The sequence below is a fragment of the Ictidomys tridecemlineatus genome, chromosome 2 (genome assembly GCF_052094955.1).
Source record: "Ictidomys tridecemlineatus isolate mIctTri1 chromosome 2, mIctTri1.hap1, whole genome shotgun sequence".
NCBI classification, from domain to species: Eukaryota; Metazoa; Chordata; class Mammalia; order Rodentia; family Sciuridae; genus Ictidomys; species Ictidomys tridecemlineatus.
Window position 1 is genome coordinate 208,698,954 of NC_135478.1, and position 24,499 is coordinate 208,723,452.

At 33.1% G+C, this 24,499-nt stretch overlaps 1 protein-coding gene across 19 annotated transcripts in view; it reads left to right on the forward strand.

The window, feature by feature from the left end:
• Window positions 1-24,499, forward strand: part of Mkln1 (muskelin 1) — a 302,986-nt gene that overhangs the window by 214,262 nt on the left and 64,225 nt on the right. For 18 of the 19 annotated variants that reach the window (XM_078040552.1, XM_078040549.1, XM_078040543.1 and 15 more), the window contains 3 exons: window positions 256-333; window positions 3,274-3,339; window positions 18,641-18,753. In XM_078040552.1, the coding sequence (XP_077896678.1) occupies window positions 256-333; window positions 3,274-3,339; window positions 18,641-18,753 (257 nt within the window). Of the gene's footprint in view, window positions 1-255; window positions 334-3,273; window positions 3,340-10,521; window positions 10,657-18,640; window positions 18,754-24,499 lie in introns of those variants that run through there. The other variant, XM_078040558.1, reaches the window with a different exon arrangement.

A 24,499-nucleotide genomic window follows, 5' to 3' on the forward strand; every position in this document is an offset into this window, starting at 1 on the left:
GGGAAACATAGTATATTTAATGGGAGCTACCACTAATGCAGTTTGTTTATGTGGTTGTGTCAACTAACACTTTACAATTTCTGTTTGGGGTAGCATGACAGGAAACTGAAGTGATAACATTTTATGAAAGTGTGCTATTGTATTAGTGACATATTAGTAGTTTCTCTTAATGTAGAATTCTTTTTTCTTTCCTATGATAAAAAATCTTGCTAAGATGTAATTCTTTCTCGTTTTTTTTTAAATATATATTTGCAGATGGCCTGTTCAATCAGTATATCAGTCAACAGGAGTATAAGCCACGATGGAGTCAAATCATTCCCAAAAGCACCAAAGGTAAACTATACATTCTAGATGTGATGCTTCTTCATTAGTTTCTCAGTGTTCCTATGATAGCTCAAGTTTCAGTATAATATTAATAAGAAGCAGGTGTTTAAAATAATACAAAGTTTCCTTAACTGGATGGCAGACTTAGTATTACTATAAATGCATGTGGGGTTTATATGTGTTTGTGTGGTGCTGGGGTTGAACCCAGGACCTCACACTAAGCAAGTACTCTACCACTGAACTACATCCACAGCCCTAGTTTATTGTCTTTTAAACTCTTGTTTTATTGCTCTAACACAAAATTGGCAGTTTTGATGCATGGACTATATTGTAAACTACTTTTATGGAGACACTGTTAAATTATAGGCTATGTTGTATTACCATACAGGTGGTCCTGAAAAACCTTAAGTTTGGCAAAATGACTTTCTAAACCTGAAGAAGCTTCTGAGAGAAATCAGGAACAGACCATTCTAAATCTATGGAACTTTATAAACAGATACTATTAAAAGCTAGTATAATAATTATTATGAAAACAGTGCAGTTAAATCTTCAAAGGAGTTCATATTGAGTACCATAGTGAATTTAAATTGTAAACCTTGGGACTCATGCCTTCTTATCCTGAAGGCATTTGCTGCTTCTAATAGGGACTATATTCATCAAAACTTGAAATCTGAGTTAGAGTTTAGACTTCTTAATTAATCCTTATTTTCTCATGGGGGAAATTTTTGTCAATACTTCATCTGCACTAATTACTTTGCATATAATAACACAGTGAAAAGTGTAGCATTTCTTTAGTTCAACTACCAACAGTAAAAGGAAGCACTTTTATTGATATGTAGCTTTTTTCCTTATGATCTTCATATATTGCTAAGGCCTTTTCTTTAGCTGTGAGAAAGCTTTCTTTTCTCTGATAGATTAAACAATATGCAGGGGAAAACTACATGTGAAGTTCCATAATTTTGTCTATAATATATGGACATGATTCTTGTATTTTATCAGTCACATATGAAATAATTTTCTTCAAAGACAGAGATGCATTTACAAATTATGGATTAAATATGAAAAATGAAGACATACTGAAAATGAATATGTTAGTGTTTTTGAAATCTGTTCTTGGAAGTGGCACTTTTGACTGGGAGAAGGAAAAAAAAAAAGCAAAGTTTTGGTGTTAATGAGCTGCAAAATCTAAAAAAACCCCCCAAAACCCCTAAGTATTAGAAAGGAGAAAGAAGTTGCAGGAAACTTATAAATGATTAGCCATTGAATATACTAGTAATGAAAAGATTTGGTTTTACATTTTATTTTCTGTATTTGGTCATGTACTGCCCAACATTTTTCTCAATGATGGGGGTCCCATAAGCTTATAATGGAACTGAAAAATCATATCACCTAGTATTTTCACTGAACCTTTTCTGTTTTGATATGCAGATACTTGATTGTCTTACAGTTGCTTACAGAATTCAGTACAAGATTGTAGTACAGGTTGTAGCTTAGAAGCAATAAGCCTTACCATTAAAACCACGTATTCAGTAAGGTACACCATCTAGGTTTGTATAAATGTACTCTGTGATGTTTACACATTGACAGAATAGCCTAAAGACACATTTCTCTGAAATTATCTCCATTCCTAAGTAGCACATGACTGTCTAAGCACTGATATTTTAGTTGTTTGTAGTACCTTTTTACTAATTCTGGTGAAATTAGTAAAAAGTTAGATGTTTTCAATTTTACATCAGTGAAATTAGCCTAAATTACATATTTGATCTAATGAGAAACTTACCAAGAAAACCTTGCACTTTCTGGTCATATCAAGTAAGATATTAAAATCCAATAACCTTAACTGGGCACAGAGCATATGCCTATAATCCTACTTACTTGGGAGGCTGAGACAGAAGGATCACAAGTTTAAGGCCAGCCTCAGTAACTTAGTGAGACCCTATCTCAAAACAAAAAGAACTAGGGATGTAGCTCAGAGGTAGGGCACTTAAAAAGCAAGTGAAAGGACCTGGCTCAATTCCCAGTAACACTCTGCCACCCCACCAAAGAAAAATAGAGAAATAGGAGGAGGAGAATCCTATAACTTTTTGAACCATTAAAATGAATTATTTCTTTATTTATATAAGCTTTGGTGTGAATTAGGATTAGATATAAGTAGAACAATAGTTTTCTCCTTCAGAAGTTTCTAAAAACTTTACTCATTATATTCCAATCTATTAAGATCCAAGTAGAAATAAAAAATCAAAGTGAAGTAAACCTTATATTTTCTCAGTCGGTACTCAAAATAGCTAATAAATTATGTGGGAAGTGATTTCTGAAGTAATGGCATAAAATAATTGCAATAAAGAAATTATTAATATAAAACTTGATAACATCCTAGTTTTATTTATTTATTTTAAATGTTTATTCCTTAGTTTTAGGTGGACACAATATTTTATTTTTATGTGGTGCTGAGGGTCAAACCTAGTGCCCCATGCATGCCAGACCAGCACGCTACCACTTGAGCCATATCCCAAGCCTCATCCTAGTTTTAAATAGCTCATTTTATGAACCTTAAAATTGCTCATTATACTAATAAAATATGTCTGAAATATAGACATGAGTTCTAATTTTGAGATTATTTTACATTTTTACTTTGGCATTCAAGTAATTTAGAGATTTCATCTTAGGTTTTTATAAGATATCCAGAATCTTTGCTGACTGATAGCTTTATTCATAAATAAATTGAAAATAGCTTCTAGTTGTGTTAATAGCCTAAAAGCAATAGGAAGAAAAATCAAAATAATTATTAGAAATATAGATTTAAGTTGATGTCTTTTTACTTACTTTTAACATTTTGAAAGAATAAATGTAGGTATTTTCACTATCCATTATAGACTTATGAATTAAGCTACTCTGGATTTGCAGTTGCTTTTTATTATTTCTTTTAAAGAAAATATGTTTCTGCTTCAGGTGATGGAGAAGATAACCGACCAGGAATGAGAGGGGGCCATCAGATGGTTATTGATGTTCAAACAGGTGAGTAACACTTGTAATGGAAGCAGAATCTTTTTCAAAATTATACATATTTTGTATTATGTTAAACATCAATAGTAAATTCAAATAATAGACACTAATAACTCATTAGCGTACATTTTAAAATGTCAGATAAAATGAATATACTTTTTTCCATTCATTCTAATGGTTAAATGTTATTGATTATAATCAAGTAACAAAATAAGCACTGTTTGGAGGTATAACCTAAACCATACAGTAGCTAGATGAGAAAGGAGATGCTGCACAAATGATTTTAGGTAACCTAAAAGAAATATTAATGTGCAGACCTTTATGTGTGTGTGTGTGTGTGTGTGTGTGTGTGTGTGTGTGTGTGTGTAGTTTACATGTATTGAATTTTCAAGGAAAATTTTGAAGTATTTCTGGATTTTCAGTGCACTTATATTTTAATATAACTGTATGGAAATTGTTGGGATTTAGAGAATTAAATTATATTTTTAGGGAGATATCAAATTAGGAATTGAAGTGTTCAGAAATCTTTAATTGTTTAACATTCTTCATAGCATATAAATAATTTATTTTATGTGTTGTTCTTTGCTGCCTTTGAAATTTTATTCTGAAGCTTGCCTATCAAAAGTTTTTCTTACTTTTCTAGAGCCTAGGACAACTTAATTACTATTATATTAGTGAATCATTACAAAAGTATAATACTTTTCAAATTAAAATCTTGAAAACAAATAATACCAAGAATCTAGGATAATTGTGTTTATTGTTTGATTTTAGAAAATGTTACTTCATGGAATGCCAGTATCCATCCAAGTGACTTTTACTTTTTCCTTATCCACATAATAACCAGTCTTGTCCATTTTTAGCCTCTAAGATCAGACGAGGTCAGGTGGATTCAGTGTGGTATTGCTGTAGACACATTTTACTTTTTCTTAATTATTTTTTGAGGTCTCACTAAATTACTGAGGTTGGTCTCCAACTTGTGATCTTCTTGCCTCAGCTTCCTGATTTGCTGGGATTATAGGTGTGTACCACCATGCCAGGAATATTTTACTTTTTCTTAGAGTCATAAATTCTTGGTTCTGTTGCTGTGTCATGTTGACTCAAAGTCCTTTGGGAATTTTTTTTAATTGCTTTTGTAGATTTGTGTTGTAAAATAATTAAGAAAAAATCGTAATAGCATGTCATGAATATTTTCATAAAGGTTTTAAAAACAATGAGAGATTATTTTTCCTTTGAAATTTGCTGCTAAATATGTGTAGTAACCTATGAGCCAGTTTGAGAATATTGTTAGGATCTCTTTGTCAAAAGTTTATTTCAAGGTATAAGAATTCATCTTCCTAACTTGGCCCGTCTCTCCAAACACCCATCTAATCCATAGAAATGGGCTCAAAACTACTATAGAGTCTTGGGCATTTTCTCCCCTGCCTGAGAATCTAATAAATGTGCTTGTGTTTGTTTATTGAAGAGTCAGATTTATGTACAAATGTTTTCTTTATAATAGAAAAGTTAGATGTTTTATAAATATAGACATAAAATTTTGTTTTTAGATTGTGTGTAGTAGCCATATTAGTCAGAATTTTGTTGCTGTGACCAAAATTTACCTGACAAGAACAATTGGAGGAAAAGTTTATTTTGGATCATGGTTTCAGAGGGGTCAGCCTATAGTTAATGACTCCATTTCTCTGGAGCCACGATGCTGCAGAACATTGTGGTAGAAGGATATGTGGAAGAAAACTGCTCAGCATTTGGCAGCTGGAAAGCACAGGGAAATTGAGGAGATAGGGATAAGATACAGTGTAAGGCCATGGCCCCAGTGACCTACTTCCTCGAGCCACACCCCCTGAGTAGAGTTAGTACCCAGTAGCCCATTCAAATTATTAATCCATCAGATGGATTGATCCACTGATTAGGTTAAAGCCCTAAAAGCCTCACCTCTGAAACTTGCTATATTGGGGACCATACTTCTAACACATGAGATTTTGGAGGACATTTCAGGTACAAACCATAGGAGTAGCCTTTTCCCTCTTGAACAAAGTGGGATTTGTAATATCTTTCTTTTGTTTCCCCTCAGTTCTATAAAGAAAGTTTTATCAAACTCATCTGTAAAAAAAAAATGCTAATATTATAATAAAGAACAGTGTTTATTTGAAAAGATCCTTAAATTTTCTAAGCAAAATGCACTTTCCTTAAATGTGAAAGTAATATGGTTAACTTTAACATTTAAAGCCCACCTTAGCCAGGCACAGTGGCTCACACCTATAATCCCAGTGGCTTGAGAGGCTGAGGCAGTAGGATCTTGAGTTCAAAGCAAAAGCGAGGCACTAAGCAACTCAGTGAGACTCTGTCTCTTATAAAGATACAAAACAGGGCTGAGGATGTGGCTCAGTGGTTGAGTGCCCCCGAGTTCAATCCCTGGTAACCCACTCCTCAAAAAAGCCCACCTTATCTGAGGGCAAAAGTGGTGTTTACCGTGCTGTTTATGGGAGATGGACTGTATACGAGGTAAAGTACATATGTAAAAAAAGAGAGAAAATTATTTCCTTTTTTTAAAAAAACAATACGTGAAATTTGAAGATAAACTGAAAAGATTTCAAATATCATGACAGAGTTTAGAGTGAGCAAAGTAAAGATTAAAAATTAACATATCAGGTAAGAAATTCTTGAAGTGAAATTTTTAACAGTAGAATAGTATAGGTTCAAATATTTTTCTATAACCTTTGTTTTATGCACTAGGGGTAGAATTTAACCTCTACTTGCTTTTTAAAAATTCCCAGAGAGCAGAAAAGAGTTTTTAGTAATTTGCTTATTTGATTTACTATATAAAGTGTAATTGTAAGAAATGACTGTAATAATCATGTGATTTAATTCTGGTGGAATCTCTTAGTAGCTTCTGAAAGGGAAATAGAACATATCTACACTTCATTATTAGTACTAGTTTATAGAAAGTAACAGAAGTACTTTCAAAATATATTTTTAAGCAACTCTTTTTCTATTTCTAAAATAGAAATTTTAGGAGCTGAACATGGTGGTGCATGCTTGTAATCCTGGCAACTTTGGGAGGCTGAGGCAGGAGGATTGCCAAGTTCCAGGCCAGTCTTGGCAACTTAGCGAGATCCTGTCTCAAAATAAAAATTTAAAAAGGACTGAGGATGTAGCTCAGTGGTGAATTGCCCCTAGGTTCAATTCCTTGTACCAAAAAAGAAAAGAAAATTGGGAGACTTATCTCACTAATAAAAGCATTTTATTCAGAGTCATTTTGTTCAAGTCGTCCCCCTCCACTACACCCCCATTGGTTTACTTTTTGAATGAATGCTAGCTAAAGCTTTATTTAAGTCTCTGGATGAAAACAAAACTTTTCAGCCTTTAAAAGGAATCAAAAACTTAACAGAGTAATATATAGCTACATAATCATGGTGGTCATTTAATATTAAGAATTGTTTTTCATTGTGTCATATTTCTGCTTAGATGGTAGAAAAAGTACTAGCTATACATGAATGTTAAGATCAAAAGGATTTAATTAGATTGAAGTGACCCTTGTAGGAGTAAGAGAGATGCTGTGTAAAACATTTTTGTGTGAAATTCCTCCTCCTTTTTGTGTTTGAAAGATGATGCTGAGATCCCCATTTTCTTATCTTGATATGAGAATTGGGATAAACATGGATTCCTTTTAAAGAAGTAGATCCCTTTTAAAATTTATTGATGGTAACATAGATGGTAACACTTGAAGGAGACATACCAAAATAATGATGTTGATTATTTCTGTGTGATGCATTCACCAGTGACTTTAAATGTTCTTTAAAATGTTTAAATTATTAAAACATTTCCATGATTGATATGTACTATAAGAACCATTGTTCTTTTTAGGAAGGGAATTATGTTTGCTTATGAATGTTCTTTAGTAACAAAGTAAAACAGTCAGGAGAACTGATTTTAGAAAAGAATTGGTTTGTTCGGATAGGAGAAAGGAAAAGGAGGCAGGAGCAAAGTAGTGTAGCCAGCAGAATTGCAGAATGCCATGCTTTATGACATGACTTTTTCTTTGCTCCTCAAAATCCTGGATTTTTTTCTGTATTAAAGTTGATTTGGGAGAGTTGAGTTTAAACTGGAGTCTTACTATGTTGCTCACGCTGGTCTTGAACTCCTGAGCTCAAGCCATCCTCCTGCCTCAGCCTCCCAAATAGCTGGAAATTCACGTGCATGTTACCATGCCCAGCTTAATTTGTGAGTAGGTTTTTATTTATTTATTTGTTTGTTTGTTTATTTGTAGGAATTGGTGAGATAGCTAGGCTTTGAGGTCCATATTGAATAGGGAGGGCAGAAGTGAGGTAGCTTTTGAAGGTTCAGGTGTCTAGAAGGAAAAATGCCCTGGGACTTTAATAAGTCATAGAGAAGGCTTTGAGCTTTTGAATGACTCTGAAATTATGGTTCTGGTTAAATTTAAACAGGTGTCTTGTTGTGAGGGTCAGTGATCCAGGAATCTGCTCTGATCAAGAGAAAACAAAAGAACCCCAAAACACTTTTAAAAATAATACTTTCATATTCTTTTCTTTCAACTAATCAGTGCTATCCATGTTTCTGTTGTGCGGAAGTTTTGTGAATGGCCATAAAGGGGGCCCATGGCAGTCTTGAAATAGTATACAAAGTTTTTGTATTGTATAAGTTTTCTGGGAAGATTCATTATATTTTTAAGTTTTAAGTATCTGTTATTTTTTTAATTGTAAATATACTGAATTAGGTATTTAGATAAAATTTCAAATAAATACCTTATTCCATATGGATGATATTCATTATTGAAATAAAATTATTATATAGTAAGTTATCATCAGCTTTTTTCCAGATTATTTGTTGCTAAAATCAGAGGTACAAAAGAGAGGAGTAGGAAATGAAGTCAGAATAGAAGAGAGAGGACAGATTGTATTGTATCTTGTAGGCTTTGTTTAGGACTTTAGCCTATAGTCAGAGTGAGATGGGAGCCATGTTGGGTTATGAGAAATGCTATAAACTGCCTTTGCATTTTAACAAAACAAAATGAATCAAGGGCAGAAGCACAGAACCATTTTAGGAAGCTCTGCCTGAGAAATGATAAAAGAATTTGGTTACTGTTAGAGTGGTAGTGTAGTGTTGAGAAATGGTCAGGTTTTGGTTGTATTTTCAAAGAATCTGCTATGGTTTGGATGTGGTTTGAGTGTGTCTCTGAAGGGTTCGTTTGTTGAAATATAATTCCCATTGTGAGATATTAAGAGAGTGGAAAAGTAATTCAACTGTGGTGTTCAGAGGTGGGCTTTTTGTTGTTAAAATTTACCCAGTCTTTGGTGTTATTAGCAACAGAAGGTTTGCCGATGGATTAAATGTGGGGTGTAAGAAGTGAAGGATTGTTCTGAAGGTTTTGACCTAAGCAATTAGAAAAACAGTGTAGCCATTCTTTAAGGGTGAAATGAGGATCATAAGTGTTGAGTTTTTTAGCAACTTAATTTTAGACAGGCTAAGTCTGAGATGCCATTTATACATCCAAATAGATAACTAACGTCATAAGCAGTTGGGCATATTAGTTTAGAGTTTGGGAGACAGGTTCAGTCAAGAATAAACATTCCCTCCTTACATTTACATAATGCTTTGTTCATATGATTATTTCTACTACACTAATTCCACATGGCTTTAGAATTGCTTGCATAATGTATGCAAGCAATGTGTATATAATCCTATCTCTTCAGCTCACCAATCTCAGTGGACTTATTGAGGAAGAAAGGACAAGAATTTAGCCTATTTATTTTTATGGCCACCAAGCTTGGCATGAAGTAGACATGTTCTAAATATGTATTCAACTGAATCAAAAACCCATTTCCCTTGAAGTGGAAAGAAAAATATTTACTTGGAAATCATACTCACACATTGCTATCCAGCTTTATAGCAATGTGTGAGTATGATTTCCAAGTAAATATTTATGATTCTTTAGAGTAATATTTAGTGCTTTCTGACCTTAATTTGGGCTCAAGAACAGAAACTGGTATGTCCTTGGGACCTTCTCTGACTAAACTCTATTATAAGACTCTATTAAACTTAACTGTAAGACTATTAATTGCATTATTTTCTAAGGTGCTTTCATATACTATATTTATTTCATCCTGTAGATACCAGAGTTCTCTCATAATTGCTACCATCAGATTTATTTCAGTCATCTTTAGAGAGATTGTATTTATCAGAAATCTTTGAGAGAACTTTTCTAGATCAGTCTTAATAACATAGCAATCAAATATAGTGGTTAGGTGCTGAGTTTGAGGGAAGATGGGGGTGTATGACCCACATATCTGATATTGAATCCTGCCACTACCACTGATTTTTTCCTTAATCTTGAATGAGTTATGTTAAAAATGGGAATAATAAATTAAATTGGTAGGAGAGTTAGATGTTAGATGAAATAATTTACTTATGTATAAAATATGCTATTTGTATAACAGACATACGCAGTGTATTAACTTTGCAATGTATAGTGATTAATCATTCTGATAGGATTTTATGTAAATGTAGAGAACTTTGCATTTTTGTATGATTTGATAAAATTTTACTATGGGAATTTTTTTAAGAGAGAGAGAGAGAATTTTAATATTTATTTATTTATTTATTTATTTTTCAGTGGACACAACATCTTTGTTTTTGTATGTGGTGCTGAGGATCAAACCCTGGCCGCATGCATGCCAGGCGAGCGCGCTACCACTTGAGCCACATCTCCAGCCCCCTATGGGAATATTTTTAAACAATTAAATATTTTTTTGAAAAATATTGTTTAGAACAATTTAAAAGGCAGTGTTGAGATTAAAAGTGATTTACCTGTGAGTCCCACATTTTAAGATACTAACATTCTGCCAGGCATAGTGGCTCATACCTATAATCCCAGCAACTTGGAGATTGAAGCAAGAAGATCACAAATTTAAAGCCAGTCTCAGGAACTTAGGGAAGGCCCTAATGATCAACTTACTGAGACCCTTACTGAGGCTTTTCAAAATAAAAAGGCTTGGGGTGTAGCTTAGTGATGAAGTGCCCCTGAGTTCAATCCCTAGTACCAAAACTCAAAACAAAAACTATGTTCTTTTGATGTTTTTGTTTTGTCTTTTATATATAATGCCCTAATTGGTGTTTTAGAAAGGAATATGCTTTTAAGATTTTTAAAGAAAAAATATTAAAATTTATTTAAGAATTTTGTTGATTAAAAATAGAGCTGGAGATGTAGTTCAGTGGTGGAACACTTTCCTAGCTTGTGCACAGCTCTGGGTTTCATCCCCAGTATCACCCCCTGGCCTAAAAACAAAAAGAAAACAAACAACAACAACAAAACAGGTAGGTTCAGTAGTAAAGAATGATTTTCCCTAAGTGGTAGAATTTAAAGAAGCCCAGTCATTTCAAAATATGCATGTTGAAGATTTCTAGAGCAAGGATTCTACATCTGTTGAAGTTAGATGCAACATTTTGTCCAGTTGTACATTTTTCTGGGACAAAAATCTATGGCCTTAGGTTTTCAAAGAGTCTCTTAACCCAAGAAACTAAGAGCACATCACTAGAACAAAACTAGTATTTCTTTTATCTTATTAAATGTGGCTTATATTTCAAAAACATTGCTTCCCAGTGTTTCACATACCTTACTGAAACATCTTAAACATTAAATATTTAGTGATATCTACTTATCTTTTTTCCAGTTGATAGGTTTTTTTTGGTTTTGTTTTTGCATATTGTCATACAAGTGTTCATAACATACATTTTACTGTTTAATTTTCAAAGCTCTCTTCCTTCCTAAGGGAATCCATTCGTTCATGCCATAGTGGAGGAGAAGGAATGTAGTGTTTGGTCCTACTGGATTTATATACAGCTTTATTGATTGTAATCCCTGTCCTGACACCTTGCCATTTAACAGTATTCTACTAGCTGTGAGTTGGGTTTTAACTCTGGGTAAATAAAATAAGTAGAATGGAAAGAGAGAAAAGCCATGTCTATTTAGTATGGTAGTCTTGAGTTAGAAATATAAATGTCTATTGGGTGAGGCAAGTACCTCTTGTATAACTCTTTGTTAAAAGTTTTGTTAATTTGTCTCCTCAATCACCAAAAGTACTAAGACTGGGACAAAGCCCTTATAGTTGGCATCTACGAAAGAAGTTGAGAGGGAGTTCCTTGCCACTTGGAAGAGCCCTTCTGTAGATATCAGGACCTTGAACTGTTTCTGCACCACTTATGTGAAAGTGTTTTCATTTTGTTATATGTGATGCCACATGTAGTTTTCCTTAAAGAAACATTTGAAGGAAGTGAGTAATATGAGTTTTAGTTATTAATTACTAATGTATTTCTGTGGCTATATTTTTTTCTTTCATACAAAGTATATCATCATACGCATAAAATGCAACTTTTTAGCAAAGAAAGTAACTTTACATTGAATTCACACAAAAGGTCCATTTCTAGATATAAAAGAGGCATGGTTTCACCCACTTGATAATCTGCTGGGTCATGATGGTTCAGGGAAATGGCTAAAGGGGGAAGAATAAAGAGCACATAAAATTATCTTTCCCTTTCTCCAAAAATTCTCATTTTAAGAGAAGGTCTTACCTATACTTTTATTTTAACTCTTAATATCAGTGTCCTCATAGGGTTTCTTTTGTTTTAAAGATAAATGTGTTTTATTAAAACCTTTGTTTTGTTGATTTTCATTTTACTTTTTTTTTCATAATGTCTCATTAAGAATTAAGCTAACTGCCTTCACCAATCTGTTAACCCTGGTACTACTTCTTTTTGAATATGAATTGTGTGTTTTAGGCCTAGACTGTATGTAAGCTTTCTATGTAGTTTCAAAGTGGAAAAACTGATTTAATTATGAAGATAGTGTGCCACCTTGTGGAGGATTATGCAATTAGCAGTCTCATTTACCCTGAGAATTAGAGTAGAACTAGGGATATTGTAGTTGAACACTTCATAGAAAAAGTGTTTTTACATGTTTTAACATATCTACCTTATTTTAAATGCATATATAAGATGTATAGGTTGGTCCAACTGGTAGCAGATAGTTTTAGAGGTTATTTGGTACTGATACCATTCTTTGGTATAGAATATTAATACATATTCTGTACCAAAGAATATGGTTGAATTTTAGTATTTGTGGCATGAGTAATGATTGATTGGTGATTGACTGACTTAGTAGCTTAGGATTTGTACATGGCTGGATATTTTAAACATAGACTACATTATTGACCACATTATCTTCAATACTTCTTAGTCCCTGGCTTCTCCTTTTAGTCCTATAGGCTGCAAATTCAGATCTTACCTTGTCACACCTCTGCTTAAGATCTTGTGTAACTTCTTCACTGTCTGAGGAATCAAGTTCAAATTCTTTATCTTATACTCCACTTTCTTTTAACCTCATGTCTACCTACTCCCTATGTGGTCTCTTTACAACAGACAGTGCATTTATTTATTACACAGTAAAACCGCTATAATTGCAATACTTAATTTAATTCTCATGGTAGCTTTAGGAGGTGTAGGTGCTCTAGGTAACCAGTGGTTTAAGAAGCCTGCTGGTGACCATGTAGCTCTGGTAATAGGAATATCATAGCTAATATCTGCCTGATTTTAGAGTCCATGTTTTTTAAAGCATTCTTGATTTGTTTTTCTATTTGTGAATCCTTGGGGGTTTTTGTTTGTTTGAGATATTTCTTTGTTTTTTATTATCTGCTTGAAAAATCCTCCTTTTTTGTCCCCTAATCTGCCTACATGAATACAAAACCACCATCCTCTGATGCATAGAATAAATGCCACTGAAACCATAAACCTTACCTAAGTTCCCTCACACACATATACACTCTCTCCACTTTTGAACTCCAGTGTACTTTTTACCTCTGTTATGGTACTTAGTCTGTCCTGCACTAAGATCATCTATATAATGATCTTATTATATAAATAAGATCATTATTAAATGATCTTATTCTGTTTTGTATTCTTAACTAGATTGTAAGCTCCATGAGGATAAGGACTATGTCTTTTTTCTTTTTAATTCCCTAAGCTGCTTTGCTAGTTCAGATCTGTACTAAAAAGATATTGAACAAATATTGCCCTAAGGGCTGGGAGAAATTGAGAACCACTGTAGGCTGTCCTTTATTAAGAAACAGAGAAAGCATTATTGCTTACAGATTGTATTACCCTTGGATGTACATGAATTGTTACAGAATCTCTGTGCATAGAATGAATTTCCAGTAAATCTTAGGACTATTTACTACCAGTTTATCTTTTGCATCACTGTAAAGAAATGCTTTCTGTTTTCTCTTTTCTACTTCTTTCTCTAGTTTTCTGCAATTATTACCATAATTTTTAAAGGCCTTTTATATATTTTATGCATTAATTAATACTTTTGCTGCTGTTAGTTTCAAGATAATTTATTTTTTGAATGTCTTAAATAATTAGATGATTAAATTGAAAATTTTTGTTATATATTTTATTCAGGTGTGTCAAAAGGTCCAGTTTCCATCCAATTCATTTAATTTTACTTTAAAACTTCAACTGGGACCACAAAGCTTCCATGGATAGGAATGACATCTTGGCTTAATTCCATTGGGATGCATGCTCTGTGCCAGATTTTATTTTGCTCAGCTATCAATGAGGCTGTTGTGGAAATGTGGGTTTTCTTTGCTGTGAGAATTTATGTGTACAAAGAGACCTGCTTTTCAGAAAGAACATTGAGAACCCAGAGCCTAAGAGGAAGGGTTATTAAAGTTAATGAACCAGGGTAACCTTATCCAGAGGGTGCTCAGAAACACCATAAAACAAAAGGTCAATTGCTCTTGCTATTTTAGTTATGTGCCCCCTCCTTCTCTTGAGTTTCGGAATTTAACAGGGTTAATTGCCTTTATTGTGAGGCCTTGGCAAATAATTTTTAAGCCAGATGAAAAATTCTTTAAATTTTTTTCCCTGTAAAATTGTGTCTGGACATCACTGTGTGCCATTTGGGAAACAACATTACTAATGACAATGGATTGTTTTATAGTTTTGAGATATGACAGTTTATGACTAGTTTAAAATAATTGCCATTATTTCACATGTATATAGTGTCAAAGGGTTCTAGGTGCTGAATTGGACATGGGATAAGATAGAGTAATACCATTTTTTTAATATTTATTTTTTAGTTGTAGTTGGACATAATACCTTTGTTTTATTTATTTATTTTTATGTGGTGCAGAGGATCAAACCCATGGCCTCACACAAGCAAGGCAAGCGCTCTACTGCTGAGCCATTACCCGAGTCCTACAGTAATACTGTTTTTATTGCATCTGTAATACTTAGGAATGACATAGAGTATTTTTAATTTTTGCGCATTTTAAAAATTTCTTTAATTAGTAGACAGTAGAATGTACTTTGATACTTCATATATAATAGAGTATAATTTCTCATTCTTGTGGGTATACATGGTGTGGAATCCCACCAGTACATATGTACATTTGGGTAATAATGTCTGATTCATTCTACTACCTTTCCTACCTCCATACCACTTTTCCTCCCTTCACTCCCCTTTATCTAAAATAACATTATTCCTCCCTAGTCCCACCTCCTGTGCATTGTGAATTAGCATCTGCGTATCAGAGAAAACTTTCAGGTTTTCATTTTTTTTTTTTTTGGATGGCTTATTTCACTTAGCATGATATTCTTCTCCATCCATTTACCAACAAATACCATAATTTTATTCTTCTTTAAAGCTGAGTGATATTCCTGTGTGTGTGTGTGTGTGTATGTATAGCTATAACATTTTTTTATCCATTCATCTGTTGAAGGGCACCTAGGTTCTTTCCACACTTTAGCTATTATGAATTGAGTTGCTTATAAACATTGATGAGGATGCATCACTGTAGTATTCTGATTTTAAGTCCTTTGGGTATATGCCAAGGGGTGGGATAGCTGAATCAAATGGTAATTCTGAGTTTTCTGAAGAATCTCCATACTGCTTTCCAAAGTGGTTACACCGATTTGCAGTCTTACCAGCAATGTATGAGTGGACCTTTTTTCCCACATCCTTGCCAACATTTATTGTTGCTTGTATTCTTTTTTTTTTTAATGTTTTTTTAATGTTTATTTTTTTAGTTGTTGGACACAATACCTTTATTCCATTCATTTATTTTTATATGGTGCTGAGGATCAAACCCAGGGCCCCGCAAGTGCTAGGTGAGCGCTCATGCCACAATCCTAGCCCCTGTTGCTTGTATTCTTGATGATTGCCACTGGAGTGAGATGAAATCTTAGAGTAGTTTTGATTTGCATTTCTCTGGACTGCTGGAGATATTGAACATTTTTTCATATATTTATTGATCGATCAATTATATTTTTTCTTCTGTAAAGTGTCTGTTCAGTTCCTTAGCCCATTTATTGACAGGGTTATTTGATTTTTGTTGTTAAGGTTTTTGAGTTCTTTATATATTCTGGAGATCAGTGGTCTATCTGAGGTACACATGGTAATGATTTTTCTCCCATTCTGTAGGCTCTCTCTTCATGTTGTTGTTTTCTTTGCTGTGAAGAAGCTTTTTAGTTTGAATCCATCCCATTTATTGGTTGATTTTACTTCTTGTGCTTTAGGAGTCTTGTTAAGGAAGTCAGATCCTAAGCCAACGTAGTGAAGATTTGAGCCTACTTTTCTGTTAGGCACAGGATCTCTTGTTCTGGTGCCTAAGTCTTTGATCCACTTTGAGTTGAGTTTTGTGCAGGATGAGATAGGGGTTTAATTTCACTTTGTTATATGTGGATTTCCAATTTTCCCAGCACCATTTATTGAATAGACTATCTTTTCTCCAGTGAATGTTTTTGGCAACTTTGTCTATATGAGGTAGCTGTATTTATGTGGATTTGTTTTATATATTGTACCACTGGTTTATGTGTCTGTTTTGGTGCCAATATCATGCCATTTTGATTACTGTGGCTCTGAAATATAGTTTAAGGTCTGGTATTGTGATGCCTTCTGCTTTACTCTTCTTGCTAAGGATTGCTTTAGCTATTCTGGGTTTTTTATTTTTCCAAATGAATTTCATGATTGCTTTTTCTATTTCTATGAAGAATATCATTGGGATATTAATAGGAATTTCATTAAGTTTTTATAACGCTTTTAGTAGTATGGCAATTTTGACAATATTCTGCCTATTTAGGAGCATGGGAGGTTTTCCATCTTCTAAGGTCTCCTTCATTTTTTTTTTTTTTTTTTAGTGTTCTATAATTTTCATTGTAGAGGTCTTTTTTTTTTAAGCTATTGTGAATGGGGTAGTAGATTCATCAGTGATGTAAATCACATTTGATTTATGGGTGTTTGTGTTATAACCTTCTACTTTGCTGAATTCATTTATAAGTTGTAGAAGTTTTCTGGTGGGATTTTTTTGGCTCTTCTAAATATAGAATCATGTCATCCACAAACAGTGATAGTTTGAATTCTTCTTCTCCTATTTGTATTCCTTTCTTTCTACTATTTAATTACTCTGTCTAGAGTTTCAAGGATTGTGTTTTGTTCATGTAATAAAAGTGGAAATTTTCTTCATGCTTGACAGCCTGTAGAATATTTTCATGTAACTTAGAGCTGAAGAACTTCACAATGCTCAGAATTTTTTAAATGAAAAAATAAGATGTGTGAAAGTTACATAACCTGTACTTGATCACCCAGTTAGCACTAGAACTTAGTCCTGCTCCAAAACGCTATTCTTATTTAGAGAGTAGAGAAGCATTATTTTTGTATCTCCAAGTTACTTGGGGATAAAATGGATGTTTCACTTAGAAAATTTACTTAGATTTTGAAATTATATTAAAATATGACAGCTCAGCTCTGTGAATGGCAAGACATTTCATAGTGTAACCTAATTTCCACATGCACTTTGAAATATAATCCTTCATGGTGGGACACCATTTAGATGACAGGCCTAGGGCAGCTTTACAGTTTTCCTGTGGTGTTTTACTTAACTTAAAAAAAAAAAAAAAATGGTGGACTTGTGTAACCAGTACACATAAGTATGATATTTAAAAAGGGGGAAATATTTGGAAAATGAAAATGCAGTGTCATTGTATAAGGAAGGATCTGTGATGTAGCCTAATGTATAAAGAGTCACTGTTCATCAAGTAAGACACCATTTTTTTTACAGTGATAAAGTCCATAAATGTAATAGACATTTTAGTCAGAAGAAACCTAATTTTCAAGATATCCAGAATGATACCTTGAAATGTTAATGTATGAGGCATTAAACCTTCCACAGTATATTTGAAAAAAATTTCACCGATTTCCATGAAAGCTATAAGCTATAAATCAGTTTATTCCTAAAATAAATAACTTCAACTTACAGCCAGTTTTTTTTAGAGAAATTTAAAAGCCTTTTTAAAAGTTGCTTTTTTCAGAAATAGCTAGGTGTTCTTATGTTGTAATTTTTGTTTTTTTTTTAGTTGTAGTTGGACACAATACCTTTATTTTACTTATTCATTTTTATGTGGTGCTAAGGATTGAACCCAGGGCCTTACACATGCTAGGCAAGCACTCTAACACTGAGCCACAACCCCAGACCTTATGTTATACTTTGATAATGATAATTCCAAGATTTCTTATTTTTATAATCTGAGAAAAAAATGTCATAGGTCTTTAGTAAATAAAAAAGTGGTTTCATTGTTAAGGAACTGATAAATGTGAGTTTTTCATTACCTAACTCAGAAACTCCACTGCACATTAGGTTCCTCTGGGTACAATAAAAATAAACTTTTTTTTCTTTTTTTTAATATTTTTTAGTTATAGGTGAACACAATATCTTTATTTTAATTTTAGTTAGCGCTGAGGATCAAACCCAGTGCCTCATGCATGCTAGGCTAGGGCTGTACCTCTGAGCCACAACCCCAGTCCCCAGACTCTTCTTTTTTAACCTATTAAAGAAGTATGGAATCAGAAACTTGAGGAACATGTCCTAGTGATCTCTTTTTAAAATAAATCTCTTGCAATAGTGATTTGCTGCAGCTTTTCCATATACTCATGTTTAGGAAATGCTAATCTATGCATTTTGAAAGTTATCAGTTTTTTAAAATTTCATAAAAATTTAGTTAGATACTTTCTTACATAATATCTGAAACAACTGACTAGATCTGGTATCTACACTTTCTCCTCAAGTTCTTTGGGTTTTGTTTTGTTTTAATTTGATGGACACAATACCTTTATTAATTTGGTTATTTTAATATGATACTGAGGATTGAACCCAGTATCTGACCCTCGAGTGTGAGGCAAGCACTCCAATACTGAGCTGCAGCCCCAGCCTTTGTTTTTTTTTAATACATATTTTTCTGATTTTTATAGAGACCGTTTATTTGTTTGGTGGCTGGGATGGAACACAAGATCTTGCTGACTTCTGGGCATACAGTGTGAAGGAGAACCAGTGGACATGTATCTCTAGAGACACTGAGAAAGAGGTAAGTTTTCAGACTTTTTATACACCCATATTGCATTAGAAGCATGGGTATACACTTTGCAAGATTGTTTTTTTCTCTAATATTTATCAGCAGTAGTTGTAAAAGAGTTTGTCATATACAAGCTTGGTTTAAGTATTCCTACATTTTAGCTTCCATACCTGGTTTGTTAACTACTGGCACATAAGCAAGACTGTTTTGTAAAGATGAAAGAAAATGGATATTTTTATGTCATTGAATTTTTACACTCCTTAGCCCAGAAGTGTAATTGCATGACCATCCTTTTGTCCTTGTCACCTCTACTCTTGTATTTAGCATTTGTCTCATTTTAATTTCCTTTGGCAAATGTACTTTTGGTGTTCTAGCCTCTCTCTCTCACTATTTTGGCCTCTCACTGTTTTACTGTATAGTCATGCACTGCATAATGACCTTACAATCAATGGCAGGCCACATATGTAGTGCTGGTCCAATAATATTACATTGCCTAGTGACATTATACCTGTGCTGGTTTGTATAAATGCACTCTATGATGTTCGTACAATGATGAGATAGCATGACAATGCATTTGAGGTTTTTTTGTATTATTCTAATTAGTTATACGTGACATGACAATGCATTTCTTAGAATGTGCCACCAACATTAAGCTACTTCTAGTTGTGTGTCAGTTTTCATAAATTATGTATATATTTTAAACTTTAAATTGCATATATATGTGTATTTTTATATCTATCCATATGTAGATATGTAGACATACATGGCATTTCCATACTGAATAAAATGATTTGCTTTTATGGCTTTGAATTAAACAATTATATGATTATATTATACTTTGAAATAAAACAAATATTTTTCTCAAAAATTTTATAGAACTTATTGCTGTATCCTCCATCTGGGCTGTTTGAAATTATGAATTGAAAAATAAACTATAAAATAACAGAAGCTGAATGTGAAGAGGGGGGAAAAAGATTTAATTCAAACCCTCTGATTTTCATTTTGGAAAGACCATTTCAAAAGATCTGATGCTGTGTCTTCAATCCTAGGAAACTGGGTTCTTGCTTACTTAGCATGTTTCAGCAATTAGTCATTTGGGTTATTTTTATTTTCTCAAAAAGACCTTGAAATTCTGATTTCTGTTTTGTAACCTTGACAAAAGTATGTAAAAATGGCCTTCCCTTGTCAGTATAGAAGTACCATGTTCTGAAATGATTATTTCTGTCCTCAACAAAAAGAAAAGACATCTAATTTTTAAAACACAAGCACACACTTAACACTTCTTTTCAACGATTTTAAATCTAGGTTGGTTACATCTCTAATTATTCTTGCAGTAAGCCTAGGATCATCTTAAAATCCTCCTTCTTCATTAAGGGTATATAATTTGTGCCAAAGTTACATTAATATCCTATACTTTATTTCAGATGTCTTTTCCTTTTGGTGCTGATTCCATCTTTATAATTTCTTAAACTTTTTTGTTCACTATTGATGATCTCCAGATCTGTTCTCCATTCCTGAGCACAGTCTTGAAAAACATGTTTGGCCACTGATGCCTCTGCTTAAGCCCTGTGATTACTTTCAGTCCCTGTTTCAGTTACCAATTATATTTTATCTGTTACATTATATGCACTCACAAAGCCTCAGTAATAAGCATTTATTTGCTTATGAGTCTGCAGGTTGGCTAGTCCATTCTTTTGGTTTAGTCTGGGCACACTTATTTGTCAGTGATTCAGCTGTCTATTGTCTAGTTGAGGATGCCTTCCATTGGTTGTGTTCTGCACAGTTGCTTACCTTGCTCTGGGATAGCTGGAACCATGGCAAGGGCAAAGCTGCAAGAGGGGTAAAGTAGATGTAAACAATCCATCAAATTTATTCTTGTCTCCTTAGCAAAAAGATCTAGAGTCAGCATGTGGTGGGAAACACTGTTAAAGACATAGACACAAAATAACAACAATAATAAAACTATTTATCTACCTCTGTTCATTTTGCTTAGAGTAAAAACTCCAAATTTCTCATCAGGATTTAGTCTTCATCTACTTTTCCAGCTTCATCTCCTGACTTTATGTTCTAGCCTTCCTGGAATTATTCAATTTTCTGACCTGTGTTATTTGGCAATGTTGTTTTTCCTGTTTCAGATTAACAGAGGGTCTTCCCCTTAAGCATTTACTAGTAAATACTTACTTATTCTTTAAACTCAGTTCAGACTTCACTTCCTCAGCTTGCTGTGGTGTCCACTTAAACTTTTTTTAGTTCTTGAATGGGTTGCTATCCGTTTATAATCCTGTTTGCATCATATCCTTTAAAATGTAACTAAGCATATATAGGATTATATACTGTCTGTAGTTTTAAGCAATCATTGGTGGTCTTAGAATTTCTCCTCTCTGGATAAAGAAGGATTCATGTAATAATATGACAAAAATTTTTCAAAAGTGTAGAAAATAGTTTCATAAATTTAGTTGTTTGATGGTTTTCTGTCTGGTAATTATAGTGTGACATGTATGTTTACTCTCAGGGAATAAACAGATGAGATGAATTAAATTAAAAGTTAGTACTAGGGCAAAGCAAGGGGATAAATGCAAAATTCAGGAGAGTGGCTTCTTGGGGGTGTTTATAATTGATTTTAGAGGTAATATTGATATATTCTGCTTCTAAGGCTGGGAAATGTGTAGATAATTGTTCATTCTATTACTTTTTATACTGTTTACACAGGTGTAAGTAATATTTAGAACTCAGTAATTAAAAGTAATGCTGAAAAACTGTAGAGGTTATTTTGATGGAAACACTTTGTTTTTGTTATTTGAAGGTAAGAGAGATAAGTAACATCGTGACTTAGTACTAGATAGAGCTCATATTTATTATAGTTTATTATTACTTTCTTTATATGGACCCCTAAAAGTCTTTTGTTGGTCTACCTGTGAATTGAAAGGTAATACATGGCCCTGACTACTGCTCATTGTTTTTAAAACTGAGCAGTAAATATTTCACATATCTCGATTTATTTATTTGTTTATTTTTTATTTATTTGGTACCAATGAGTACAAATTTATCGCTAGCTAGACTTGAGCTGGGTTCACAAGAGCTGGCTACATCAATGACTGAGAAAATGGCAAAAGAAGCATGCAACACACAGAAATACCTTTTGCTTACAGGAATCAGGAACAGCTCTTGACCTTAAGGGTCCGTTGGAAAGAGAGAGAACATGCCTGAAACCATCCATCCTATTTATTGAGGAGAAAGACATTCATTTGAGAAAGTTCAACCCCAATAAGGCAAGGGATTAGGTTTCAGGGGGTTGCTTGGTGATGTCTTGTGGTCAGCAGATTGACTGACATCTTGGAAAGCCACACCCATCTCAGGTGCTATGTGGGATGAAAGGCAGAGCGAGCAAAAAGGAAACACAGTCCAGTCAGATGAGCAATGTCATTCCAGTCCCCTCAAGTGCTCAAATGCTCATAGCTCACATACAGCCCATGGCTGGCTCGAGGCACAAACTATTGTTTGATGATACCCCATAGGATGTATTTTTTAAAATAATTAAAAAGCAAAATTAACTTAATTTACTTAAATGTATATCTAATAAAAGATTTCAGAGATTTAAAGATAATAGAATGACTCAGCTCTTAAGGAGAAAAAATTATTTTAAATGTTTATATGTGCAAGTAAGTTTTTATAAGTTTGAAACAAGTGTATTATTGTTCAAAGTAGTTAATTAAAAAGATATTTTTATGAACCTCAATCCAATTCCATTAATATTCTTAAATTTTTTTTATTTATTCTTTTTAGTTATTCATGACAGTAGACTATATTTTGACATCATACATGGAATATAACTTTCTATTCTTGTGGTTATACATGATGTGGAGTTTCACTGGTCATGTATTCATAGTTTTGGGGACCAAGTCTTGGAAAGTAAAAAGAAAAGTTGAACCTTTGTTCGTTTTTCATTATGTTACAAAAATTTGAGGCATGATGAACAATGCCGTGTTCAACAAAGATGGAATAGTCATGTTCCTTTAATATTCTTGTAGACTAACTATAAAAGTTCAATATTTTGTAATATGACTATCAGCCATGATTATTAATGAAAATGAAATTTAAAGCTGGAGACATCTTAGAAAAGACTGGATTATACCTTTTCATAAAAGCAGGGTAGGAAAATGTCCCTTACTTACATTTTTCTGAAAGTAAAGTTTTGCTTTCTTACGTAATTCTGACTTCATTTCTGAAATTAGACAGGGCCTTCCTCTTATTGGATGATACTTATACTAATGATTCTCAAACTTTATGACCTCAGGATTCCTTTATACAAAACTCATTGAAATTTGAAATTTATTTGGGTTATATCTATTGAAATTAAAATAGATCTTTAAAATTTCTGTTGATTATTTTAAAATAGCAGTAATAAACCTATTACACACTAAAATAAATAACATTTTTTTAAAAATAACAATTTTCCAAAAATTTTAGCAAGAAGAGTAACATTGTTTTGAATTTTCATAAATGTCTTAGTTAATGAAAGATAGATTCTCATAAATCTGTTTTTCATTTACTCTCTTGTGACATATTGTTTTGCATGAAATACTGAGGAAAGCTGGACCTCAGATAGCAGCTTTTGGAAGGAGAGTGATATTTTAATATCTTTTTTCAGACAATTGCATATGTTCTTTGATCCCATATCCTAAGTTGACAAGTCATTGTTTTTTACAGGTAGTTGTAGTGTAGACTCTGAAACCATACCAGCTTACTTTTTTGTATTCTGTTACATTAAAATCCATTGGTTTGTTTTGCTCTTTGAATGTTTTTTTTTTAATCCATGCATGGTTTTTAAACTTTTTTAAAATTTGTTCTTTTTAGTTATACATGACAGTAGAATGTATTTGACATATCATATTGTTTTTTTAAACTAATGTGTTGGTCATCTGAAAAATACTGGTTCCCTGAGTTACAGATATTGACCTTTTTATGTAATATTCAAAAAAAATCACATTTGTTAATATCACTGTCAGTTGTAGGTATTGGGATAGTGTTGATCACAGTAGCAATTTTCTAAAATTCTGAGGCATGCTTAAAATAAATATGACATCATTGGCAACAGATTTTCTCATTCACTTTTGAGATACTGTCTGACATAACCACAAATTCTGAATAACCATGCTTTTTTAAAAAAATATTTTTAGACCTTCATTTTATTTACCTTTTTTCTTTCTTTTTTTTTTTTTTAATGTGGTGCTGGGGATTGAGCCCAGTGCTACATGTGTGCTAAGCAAGCACTCTACTACTGAGCCACAACCCCAGCTTAAATAACCATACTTTAGTTGTTCTCTCAAGTAAATATAGAGTTCTATGGAAAAAACACCTTTACCAGCTTGCAATGCAAACATTTGCATAGGTGCTTTTCCTTGAGAAAACATCATACATCAAGTAGCATTGTTTTTTCGTTTTCTAGACCTCTTGAATGTTTGGCTTAATAGAAGACAGCTAATTTATACATCTGTTTCTGCATTCAGGCTGCTATATCAGAAAATCATGTAGCCTCTGGAAATTTTCAGAACATTCATAGAGAATGAGCATTAAAAAAAATGTATCCTTGTATTGTTATGAAAACAACTTTGACCTTGTGGACTCCCTGAAGTGCATTGAAGAACCCAGACTGTACTGAGAACTGTAGCTTTAATCTAATTCAGTCCCTATTCAGATATAGAAAGTTATCCCAAAATGACCCAGAGTTGTCCTTTAGAAGCATCCCATTGTCATCATC